General features: G+C 41.9%; 1 protein-coding gene across 2 annotated transcripts in view; it reads right to left on the bottom strand.

The window, feature by feature from the left end:
• Window positions 1-1,671: 1,671 nt before the first annotated feature.
• Window positions 1,672-12,319, bottom strand: part of AKAP12 (A-kinase anchoring protein 12) — a 30,548-nt gene continuing 19,900 nt past the window's right edge. The window contains exons 3-5 of one of the 2 annotated variants that reach the window (XM_082756092.1): window positions 7,493-11,274; window positions 4,828-6,750; window positions 1,672-4,199 (exon numbers count right to left, since the gene is read on the bottom strand). In XM_082756092.1, coding sequence (XP_082612218.1) covers window positions 4,191-4,199; window positions 4,828-6,750; window positions 7,493-11,274 — 5,714 coding nt within the window. In that variant the 3' untranslated portion in view covers window positions 1,672-4,190. Of the gene's footprint in view, window positions 4,200-4,585; window positions 4,703-4,827; window positions 6,751-7,492; window positions 11,275-12,319 lie in introns of those variants that run through there. The other variant, XM_082756093.1, reaches the window with a different exon arrangement.

The raw sequence follows: 12,319 nt of genomic DNA, 5'->3' as shown, positions 1-12,319 counted from the left end.
TATAACTCATTTAAAATTCAAATGTAACCTTCTAAACTTTGGTCCATGCCCTTTATCTATAGTGGATTATTCAGTTATCCAGACCCCCTTTATCTAAACCCATTATCCATTCTCAGCCTCTCCCTTTCTATTACTCAAGAAAATAACCCTGAGGGGAAAAATAGAGCTACACTGAACTTTATTCTTTAAAGGTCATAATTGGTTGTCCAGATATTTTTATGTTTCTTGTTTTTATCAAATTGTAAAAGCTGCCACTCCTGCCATCTCCTGCAGAAAGGGAAATCACTAGCTTCACAGCATTTTCGATTCATTGCTAAGTGTAACTTAAAAGATATGAACAGATTATTCTTAGTACTTATGCTGGTATGTATGAGCATATTCTTTAAAAAGGTCTTCATCACAGAAGTTACACCATGGCCTTCTGCAGCAGTTAGGTTTTATCGATCAACCTTATTTCTTGTAAAGCTAGTTTTCTATCTACACACACACAAAGGGAACTCACTTCAATTTGGTGGGGTTTCTGGGGGCGGGCGTGGTGGAATTGCTTTGTTTGTCTGTTTGGTTTATGTTGTATATAACAATGAGTAGATCGTGGATTCTTTATCTTTCATTCTCACTTTTGTAATGACTAGACTTAGCATCCAACTAGGAATTCCATCAGCCCTAAATTAGATATAAATATTGTGGCTAAGCTTTCACCTTACTAGCAGCACCCTAGATATGTTCACACCCCTTCTTTTGCCACTTCTCGCCCATCTCCCCAAAGCCAGGACTCAACACCCTGTGCTGCCAGTCCCACCGGGCCACAATTCCTTGTTGCTCCTCATACCAAACCATACCTTTCCTTGCACGGCCACCAGCTTCCTCAGGCCCACTCCCCTCCCACGTGGCTGCGTGACCAACAAACATCCAGAATTCGGCATCCAGATGTGACCGTCTCAGGAATCCTGTTTCTGGCAAGCTGCCGGCCCGTCCCCAGGCACTTGCTGTATCCAGGCTGTGCAGGTTCCTCCGCGAGCACAGCTGCCTCCCATATGCTCCAGGTCTGAAGGGGAGAGCCAGGTCTGCTTCCAGAGCTTGAGCTAACAGGCAGGATACTCAAGCTATTTCCAACAAAACAGCCTCCTGCTGATTCAGGTGGCTCGGTTGCCAGTCCCTATACTGATGCCTGTTCAGGGTCCTTCACATTACCAAGTATCAGGATATCATAAATGCACAAACCTTGCATAAGGATGGGCAGAAGACTTCAGTGTCTGCATTTACTGTGACCAGAGCAGGTGTTTGCTGATAGTGAATTTAGCATCTCAGCTTCATAGCTGAGACAAGAACACAAATGTAGCTTTTACAAAATGAGTTCAAGTGTGAGTCTGTACAAAGCATGTGGTTTACTGATTTTTCATCCTGGCTCACTGAATACTATTATCTATCTTGAATTTAATGGATTTTTTTTTCCTCACAATTTTGTGAAGTATCTTAATAGTACATGCATATTTTATAGAAACTTATACCCAAGTTGCCATTTAATTCTGTAATTAGCTCCTTTAATTCACATGAAAAGCTGAACATCCGTTAACAACAATCATCATGAGCAAATCTAACTCTGAAGATTAATCAACCATCAAAAAGTAATTTACAGTGAGCAAGCTGAAAAAAAAACAACACGTACACACATTAGAACAAATTGGTAGTTGTATTTTATTTAATCAATGAAAATCTACATTAAAAACACAAAATCAAATTCAGTAACCCAATACATTGGATTAAAGAAAGCTTCAAGCTTTTAAGCACAAGCCAGAAGTCACAGTCTCAAATGAGAGTTTCAGAGGCCAAAGCAATACGCTGGAACAAAGGAGGATATTTAGGTGGAGTCATGCTCCTTGCACCGTTAGCATGGTTTCAGGTGCAATATATATTTTTAGCTGTCAGTTACAAGAAGCTTTTGTATTTGTTTTATAGTTATGGTTGTTGCATTGCTTACCTAGGCCCTGGATTAATGGAGAAAACAAGCAAGTTTAAGCACTTGCCTGCCCAATTACTACCAACAGACAATTTACATTGTGATAAAGCTAGCTTTATTTAAATGAGGTTCAGACAAGAGTTAACTTTACATATTATTAACAGCTTTGGAGCTACAAACATAAGAATCAGGATTACACAGGTCATGCTATTGTTATTTCATTTTACCTGCTGCAGTCATTGCAATATGGCTTAACGTACATAGGTACACAATTTGTACAAATTCAGCCAAGTTTGCACTTGTGAGGTGTTATTAAGAGCATGATTAACTTGCAAGCCAACTTAAACCTGTGGAAACCAACCGAAGTTGTTGGAATTGCCCAAAGCTAAGGGGGAAAGCTGCCACTAACAATGGACAAAGACAGACTGGATTGTTTGAAACCACATTGTTTGGCTTTAAATATTTATATAATTTGCTCTGAGGTAAGGAAAAATCTTTTGATGCTTCCACGCAGGGCAGCACCAGATGGTGCAATCACACCAGTGCAATCAGTCGCATTGCTTGCTGTACGTGCAGCCCCGAGGAGAGGCAAGCACCTGCCATAACAAGAGCATTTGTACACTAAAAGTTGTTTTTAAAATAAATTACTATACAGGTAGGATAGTGAGCTATTGTTCAACTTGGTGGGCATCGCTTTTCACAAAGTGCGATCTGTAACCTTCACTTTAGAAATCAGAGCTGTGACTGGTACCCCGTGTTTGATTTTAATGTAAACAAACAAAAGGGAACACCTACTCCTGTTAGGGACAGACATCCCAGGACTCTCAGGCTTGAGGCCTCTTTCTCCTTTAGATCACCCAGCTCACCCTGGTCTGCAGCTGTTCTCAGTCCAATCCACCTTAGGTGAAGACTTTTAGGATTTCAGCACCCCAAACTTCTCTTCTGTCTTTTGCAATCCAAAGCAGAATTCACTACCTGCCTGGATGTTAGATGGTGCGGGTGGAGGAAAGACTTGGGGATGAATGGGGTAGTGACCAGGACTGAGCAGGGTGCGATTTAGGTGTTGTGGTACAGCTGGGGTTGCTGTACAAGTAAGACAGCAGGGAAATAATAAGTCTGAAGGGTTCTCAGAAACCTGGGAGGACTGCAAGTTGAAGTGATGTTGGTCAACACAGTTGGATCTGACACAGGTCAGGGCTCTCCTTTTGTCTTTAGAAATACCATAGTTCTACATTAAAATCAGAACTGGGCTTAGGATATACATATAAATATTCAAAGCATGACAGCCAAGTTTTGGAGAGATTTTACAAAGGGAAAAACCTGGAACAATAAATAGGAAACTACATGTTATCAAATTCCACTCCACCAGTATCCATTTCCTCTCCAGGCTACTCTACAAAATTCCTTTAAGGGTACGCCTAAACAGTACAGAAGTATCATAGCTCTACAATAAAATCAGAACTGGGTTTAAGACATACATATAAATATTCAACACATTACAGTCCAGTCCTGAAACCTGAAGTCTTGAACAACAGAAAAAGAGCATTCTCAATCTCCTTTCAAGCTACGCTGTAGAAGTAATTTCTGACTAAATCAGGCCTGCGCAAACACAACTGAAGGATGGATGGAGATACCTGAATGGGACTGAAAGGCAGCAATCTTGAGCATCTTGCTCAAGGATTTGTGCGTGATCCAGTTCCTGCTGTTTGCTAGACGTGTCTGCTAGTCAGCCAGAAGTCTCGTGTGTTCTCATCTGTCAGCTCTCCTCTTTCCCCTCAGCACAGAAGTGGAGCAGCAGCTGTGGCCACTTGTAGGTCAGATCAAGGCAGCTACGGAAGATGTTTGGGGTAAGGGAGACTGCAGAAAGGAGGTAGGGGATTTGGGGATGAATGAAGGGATTCAGGAAGTCAGGGCACAGACAGGACACGTTAAGTGAGGGGACGGTAATAACTGTGGCACAAATTTTAGTGGTCTGTCCATTCACTCAGTTGTGCATCTCCAGTCTAAATGGGATATTTTGGGCAGAGGCAAATGACCTTTGAATGGAACACGTGTAGATATACCCAACATTAAAGGCATTGTTTTTTAATGACAATGACAAAAAATGTGAAGTCTTCAAAAGAGCAGATGTTAACATCCAAGAATAAAGGGTAGTGAATTAAGCTCCTGGTTCTGTCACAGGATTGTCAGTTGTTCTCTAGGACCAGCATCTCTCCAAATGCCACATGGATACTTAGCACATCTGAAAGTAAGAAGACGGTACAAAGAAAACCCTGTATTAATGACAACTTACTCTCAAAATTATCTTATCTTTCCCAAGCAGTTTTAGAAATGGATTTGAAGACAGTCACATGGCTTAGTTAAGCAAAAACAGTAAATAGCAAAGAGAAAGACTATACCTATCACCTTCTCTGATTTGGATTTCACTGAAGTATAAAGAGCTTTGGGAACAAGGCACTTCAAGTTTACCATGTAAGGCAACACTCACCTCTAAGATAAAGTAAAAAAAAAAAAAAAAAATGTCTGTGGATTAAATCTTATACGCATCTGTATGGCTATGTTTAATGTATCTTGGAAAACTGGAAACTACATGTTCTATCTCCCAGAAATACCACCCTAAACCACAGGTCAAGACAAAGGCCTTTAATGTGAGCACAGCTGTACAGAAAACAAATAAGGTGTAGAGTAGGTGCATATAGGGAAATCCGTGGCCTGTTGGTTGAAACAGGGAGTGCTTGTCTTTCACTGGAATTAAAAAAAAAAAAAAGAAAAAAAAGAAAAAAAAGGGAGAGGAGAGACACAACAGTTGTAGAGAGTGCAAAATCTACTTTGGGGAGAAGAAGAAATTGCTGGCTGAAATTGCTACTTACATTCAAGGCCTCAGGAGCCAACGAGTTCTGACTTTGTGCACCATCACAAGACGTGCCTCCTTCTTGGCAACCATCATCCTGCCACGTCTGCATCTTCCCATCCTCCACCGGTAGGTGACGTTGTTCTTCCTCCCTTTCTGCACACGTTTGCTGACCTATATGTTGGTCTGAGATTTCTGTAACCTGCCCAACCTCCTTTTCCTTCAGTTTTAGTGGGTGTACATCTTTGGTTGAATCTTCTGAAGTACTTAGCTCTAATGCTGATTTCTGAAGTCTTACACTCTCCCTTGAAATGTCGTCAGGGGTAGGCACAATATGAAGAGAATTCTGACTTTGTCCATCTTCCAGCACCTCACAAGTTAACAGCACGTCTTTTGTTTTTCCTACAGTTGCATGAATTTCTGCAGACTCTATTAATGTAGCATGTTTCTCTACTTTGGATTGCTGGAGCTCTTGTTCCATACTTGATATCTCTTCCTTTTTTACTAGGAACTGGTGATCTGCATGCATGTTTTCCAGAAGTTCAGGTATAATTGTACCTGATGGGCTTTTTCCTACGGTCTTAATGTGCTGCTCTGACTCAAAGGCCTCTTCTGTTTCCGCAAGTTTATTAACGGCCGTCTGGATGACATTCAGTACAATTTTTGTACTCTGGGACTCTATAGTCCCAGAAGGAACAACATCCGCCTCAAATTCTGTGTGGGTGAGGGAGAGACCATCGCTTAAAGGAGCAGCATGCTGTTCGGGTAGTCCAGTGCTCTGGGGACTCTCTGGTATTCCATTCATGTAAGCGGGACTTACTTGAGGCTCGGGTGCTTCTGCCCTACCAGACTGTGCACTTTCACTGCCTGAAGTGTCAAGGGTGGTAAATGGGACCTCATCAGAAACCATTTGCTCTGGTGTGGTTGCCAAGGGCTCTGCAGTTTCGGCTGTTGTGTCTGTGGGCGTGACGGTTTCTGCCATGACATGCTCTTCAACTGCTGCAGCTGCTACAGGCACAGGCATTTTCTGAGCCTCCGAGCTCTCAGCTGATAGGAAGGCTGAGTCGGGGTGCTCCTCCTGCGCAGTTAAAACCTCTTGCTGGACATCTGTTGAACAACATTCATCACCCCTCACAGCTTCCTGTTCTCCAGATTCAAATACTTCTTTGGCTCCTTCCATCAATTGCCCATTTATGCTTTCTACTTTCTGAAGGTCTTGACAGTTCAAGGTTTCTACAAGTTCTTGTGCTGTTTCTGCAGACCTTTCTTCAACTAAGCTGCTTTGTTTTTCACTTGTCTTAGGACTTATGTCAGTGAGGGGAGTGCTTCCATTTTCAGTGATACCTAGGCACGCTGATGCTGCATTAGATATGCTGTCTCCTTCAGTCTGGGGGGTGACCTCAGTAAGAGCCTTATCGCTTGGGGAGTGTGTTTCAGTTTTAAGCATGGCATCTTCTATTTTGCCTCCTTTGACTTCATCGCTCTGGGAGAGGCTTTCAGTTGTTTCTGTGCATTTTGGCTCTAGGATGGGGACGGGATCTTTTGTCACTATCTGCCTGACATCCCCATCCCTCACACTCTGCTCAGCAGCTTCTGCTGCTTCTGAGGCTGTGGTTTCAGAGGTAAGGGCACAGGTTTCTACCTCATTCTGCATCGGGACCTCAACAGCAATGACTTCTGTGCTTTTTACTCCAAGGAGTGCAGCATCTTCTTCCTCTTCCTGGGCAGGTGCCTTGCTAGGAACTCTTTCAGTACAAGTTTGCTCTTGTGAGTCTAGCTCAGGAATTTTGCCTTGTCTTTCAGGTTCAACAGGGACCACAGTGACAACTGCTTCTGTACACACTGGTCCTGCGGTGAGAGTTTCATCCTCTCCTTCAAGCTTCACGGGCTCTTCACCTGGAAGCCCCAAGGCAGAGGTTTCATCTTCGGTCTCGTTCTGCACCTGTGGAGAATCGTAACAGATCCTTAAAGAAGGGTACAAGCAGGGAGAGACTGAGAATGTTCTGGGTGAAAGCACCAGAAGAGGTGACCAGGAGGAGAGGAATGTTATAAGGACACTGAGATTAGCAGGTTACCAAGATCCCAGCACATCCGGTGTGTCGGGACACAGCTCAGAAAATAAAGGGCAGCTCAAAGCAAGGGACAGCTGACAGCACTTGAAACCAAGACAGCCAGAAAGATGGTGGAGACGTAGGTAAGAAGATAGGAACGCATCAGTCACAATAACTTCTGTACACACATAGAGATAATGGTATCATTTCTTTTCCTGCCTTTGCAGAAGTGTTTCAGATACAACTGTATCTCTGCCTATGACTAAAGATACCACCTGCTATGTCTGGTATCATATGCATCACAGCTGCATCATATGTTTTCATATAATATCTTCAGTCACAGAGTGCTGTGCAGGAGCCCCAGTGGCAATCGTTTTCAGCACCTTCTGATCCATGCACACCATCTCCCACCCCCTTTCTGCAGTCATTGCATCCACATCACTGCACATGAGCATCAGTGGCTGCTCCTTCTGGACATCCGTGTCTGTCTCACTAAAAACAAACTTCAGATGCCTCATGTTGCACAAGGAAGGTCTTTGACAGGACTATTGCCACAACCTGACTCTAAATCAAGTTAACACTTGCTGATTTTTTCTTTGACAGATCAACCTTAGTATCTTATGTAATACTTACTGCAGCCTGGACTTCTGGAATACATTCATCTCTCATCTCATCTACTGTTAACTCTGCTAGGGGCAGTTTCTCTTGTTCTGAAGGCTCCTGCTTTGTTAATGGCTCTTCCTCAGGAGTGACAGTTTTGCTATCTTGTGATGAAGGTTCCTCAACTGTCCTCTGCATTTCAGATATCTCTTGGTCTTCTACAATTTCTTCCTCACATGCCTGCCACTGCCTTTCATCTCTCAATACATCCACATTTTCATATCCTTCTGTGCTTTCTTTCACTGCAGCAGATAATTCACTTCTTTCTGAACCTTCATGTCCTCTCTCTTCAATTTTATCTCTGTCCTGAATGCTCTCTGCACTTTCCGGGGGCTGGACATCATCCTCTGTGTGTTCTTCTCTTTTCAAGGACTGATCAAGCAAAACTGTTTCCTGACCTGCAACTTTCTCATCTGTAGCATCATCCTTCACTTCTGACTCAACTTCTTGCACTGTTGTAACTACAGCTGGTGTCATGGTTCTTTCACTAACCATCTGTGCTACTTCTGATGACTTTACTCTTTCAGCAACTTCGTGAAGAACTTTTTGCGTCTGCTTCTCTAATTCTTTCAAATTTTGTTCAGTGGCTTCTACTTCTTGTACTGGTGTAACTTCTTCTGTAGTATCTGGGGTTTCTAGCAACTGTGAAACAGCAGAAACCATCTCAGTTGTCTCCTCAGCAAAGGATACTTCCATTGTTTCTTCAGCACAGGAAGCTTCAGCTGTCTCCTCCAGAGCCGTCACTGCCTCTGAGGTTAACTCTAGCTCACTTGCTGTGGTATCATCACTAAGATCCTTTCTCGTCTCCGGCGCTGTCTTAGCAACTACCACTGCTTGTTCTACAACAACTTCTGATTCAAATGCTTTCTCAGTTTCTTTCTCTTCCTCTTCTTCTGCCTGCTCAATGCACTCTGTCAGAGCAGCAGATATCCACGATGGTGACCTTTCTTCAATACTGGTAACAGCTCTTTCCCCTTCCACAACAGTAACAGTGACTGCATGTACCAGCCCTTCACTGGGTTGCTTAACTTCTAGGGTGTCTTCTAATTTTTCTGCTCCTTCTTCCTCTGAGGTTTGTTTTTTCATTGCTTCAGCATCTTTCACTTTCTGGGCTTCAATTTTCTCTTGCTCTGCTGCTTCATATTCAGACAAAGGAACAACAGCTGGAATATCTGAATCTTCCTCAGCTGTTTCTGCCATGTCTTCTCTTGCTTGTTTAAGATGAGTTGGTTCTGGCTTTCCATCTGACTTTTTCTTCCTACGGCCAGGCATAAGTTTTCTAAATGGAACCCATGATTCATCTTTTCCAGGCTCACCATCCGATGTTGAATGTTCCAGGCTAGATCCCACAACAGAGTCTTCGGTTCTCTCTTCCATTCTGGTTTTGGATTTCCTTCTTGGAGTGACTAACCTTTTAAATGACTCCCATGTTGAAATACCTTCACCTTCAGATGGGCTTCCAGCTTGTTCTGGAGAGGAATTCCCTTGTCCTTGATCACTCTCCTGAGAACTAGTAAGAATTGCATCTGTTGCTGTTTCTTTGCTCTGTCCAGATTCTTCTATTTTTTGGCCATCTTGACCAAATTTATGCTCAGCTTCTTCATCAGATGATGATGATTTCCTGGCTCTTTTCTTTGAAGAGCCTACACATATAAAGGCTTCCCAAGACACAGAGGTGTCAACCTTTCTTTTGGGCTCTTCTGTGACTTTCTCTGTTTTCTGGTCCATTCCATTTTCTTTTAACTCTACCTGACTTTCTTCAGCTCCATTTTCAGTTGCAGGCACTGCAGTGCTCTTTGTCTTATCAATTTCTTCTTCTTTATCACTTTCAGAAGGTCTTCTGACACGTTTCTTGGGAGTCACCATCTTTTTAAATGATGCCCAAGGCGTAACACTTTCTCTTTTTCTCTCCACATCTGAAATTGCAGCATCTTCATTTTCAGAGACCTGCATTCCATCTGCAGATTTTTCCAAAGAAGGAATTTCATTCAGCTCCTCAGGAGAAGAAGCAGAACTCTCCACCTTTTGTTCTTCCGGGCTATCTGGGGAATCTGATAAGTGTTGAGTTAGTTCTCCCTGTTCCCCTAACTTAGATTCTTCTCTTTTGCCTTTATGCTTCTTTCCAGACAGTTTTTTTAATCCAGTACCCGTAAAGAGTTTCTTTAAAGGACTGCCTTGTAATTTAGTTTTTTCTTGAGAAGAGAGCAGTTCAGCTTCATTTGTGATACCTTCTGGAGGCCTCTTTCCAGCTGCTTCTTCAGGAGCTATTTCTGTGGTTATTTCACCTGGTTTAGTACTATCAGTCACAATTTCACCAATTTTGCCTTGTAGCCCTTCATCAGTGGGTTTGACTGATCGTTGATCATCTGCGGTATCAAATGACTGTTCAGAAGTAGAAAAGGACTTTGATCCAGCAGCCTCCAGAGTCAGTTCTGTCTCATGGCCTTTGCTTGCTGCCTTCTCTGTGGTTTTATCATGAGCTTCTCCTTGTGTTTCAGTGGCATCTTCTGCCATGGGTGAAATTTTCAATTCTGCTTTCTCTGATTTTTCATCAAACATTTCTTTCACCAGTGACACAGGTTTACTTCCTTCTATTCCTTCAGACTTTTTAAACTCTTCACTACTTGCCAATGAAGATCCTGCTTCAAGTTTCTCTTCAGAGGATATTTCAGTTCTGTCACTTATTTTACATTTTCCTGTTGACTCCAGATTTTCTCCTACAGGTAGGACTTCTGAGGATGCCTTCAGTTCTCCATTCACACTGTCTGTGATTACAGGGATTGTTATTAGTGGTTTCTCTGTCACTTCACTTTCCTTCTCTCCTTCTTCAGTTTTTTCTTCCTTTTTACCAATATTTTCTGTGACTTCTATTAATTTACCTTCTTGATCTTCTTCAGCTTTTTCCTCCTTTGCACTTGCTGTAGCAACAGTTGTCACTACATCCTGCTCATCATGCTCTAGTAGCTTTTCCTTCTCACTTGCATCAACTCCTATGGCTGTTTCAGTCTTAGGCTCTTGTTTTTCATCTTCTGTTTGTTCTTTCTCATGCGTTTCAATGGTTACTGCTGTCACATTCTTCTCTTCAACTTGCTTCTCAGACTCAGATTTCTCCTTTTCACTGGTTTCAGTTGTTAATGTTGCCCCCTCTTTTTCTTGCTCTTCTTCTTTTGTAGGAGATGGTTGTTCATCTTCTTTGGGCTTCCTAAAACTCTTCTTTTTTCTAAATCCAGCCAATCCCTGAGAAAAAAATTTTCTTAATGGTGATGCAGTATCATTGGCTAAAGCAGATGACTGAGAACTAATCTCATTTGCTTCTGGTGTTTTAGGAGATTCGTCTTCCGTTTTTTCATTTTTCAGTGCATCTTTGGTGTTGTCTTCTGCAGAGGGTGCATCTTCAGGCATCACTGTTTCTTCTGAGCTGACTTCTTTTTGATCATCAGCTCCTTCAGTGACTTGTGTTTCCTTTTTTACAGTAAGCAGCTGAACTGGTTCTGATTTTCCTGTCTTCTCTTTCTTCACTGTGAATCTGAATCCAACAAATTTAAAAACCTTTTTAAAGCCCAGATCATATGACGGTGGCTCAGATGCTTGTTCAAGGTCTTCTGCATCTTCTTCCAAAGATGGCAACTGTTTAACTACATGAGCATCCTCTTTCTCAGCATCTACACCATCTTTGGTGCTTGAGTCAGATGGACTTGTCTCCATAGTTTGGGTGTCTTCCTTCAGAATTACACCGGAATGTTCTGTTTGTTCAACTGTTTAAAAAAAAAAAAAAAAAAGGGGGGAAAAAAAAGTTAATTTAGTTAATTTCCTTCTTGATTTAATGTTATATTATACCTTTAGGTACAGATATACGCTATTTTTCTACAGTTTTATCAAGCTTTCCTAAACATACATGTTCCTTTATCTGCATGCCTCTCTTAAAATTTTTAAGGACTAGTTTTTCTGACCTAAGATTACTGTAATTCCTTTCCTTTCTCACTTCATTGTAAATATCCTTTCAAAGTTTATTTGCAAATGCACCTTTAGAGCTCATTCTCTTCCTCTCTTTTGCAGTATTTTTCTTCTTTTGGAATTTAACACAAACTTAAGAGACAAAAAATTAATTTCTCTCCAATCAATACTCAAAGAACGTAAAGAACAACATGTGCAATAATTTCTGAAGTAAAACTCAGAATCCTTTCCAGGTAGAAGGAAACCTAGAGGGGTGGGAGTGGTGGAGAAATGTTGACTTAAAATTACAGCAAGAAAAGGAAAGCTCATTTTACAGCTCTGTCCCAAAAGAATGGTAAGATGTTAAAATGCCCATGGGAAATTCCCTATTTTTCTGAAAACCTGTAAAGCCCAGAACAGTTACATTACAACGTATTTGGTTTAAAGATTGTGAACCTTGGAATTCTCCCATACATCACATCACTGCTGTTGCCAGACAGAAACCTCATACGTAGCAATTCCACACCGCCTGAAAATAACGAAGTTGTTACTATGCAAGCAGGTAAAATTCTACCCTCCAGTTCTCACACGTCTGTGTTTGCATTGCTGCTTTCTTGAGCACTGTTTGAGTTTTTCCTTCAGGACACTGGCAGCCAGCCTCTCAGTCTTGCTGGGACAATTTAAGCATTATCACTCCCTCTAGCCATGAGCTGCCTAAATTCACAGACTGGCATATAAATTAATCCCCCTGAAATACAGCAGTTAAAAAGCCAGCACACATCCATTTAAAAGCACAAAACTGTAAGCTCTACATACCCCCAAATAAGTAACACGTTCTTACAAATTATTAACAAACTATTGTATTAA

Source organism: Aythya marila, assembly GCF_965140915.1.
Source record: "Aythya marila genome assembly, chromosome: 3".
Lineage (NCBI taxonomy): Eukaryota > Metazoa > Chordata > Aves > Anseriformes > Anatidae > Aythya > Aythya marila.
Note: the sequence above shows the minus strand (reverse complement) of the source record. Positions and strands in the feature narration are given on the sequence as shown.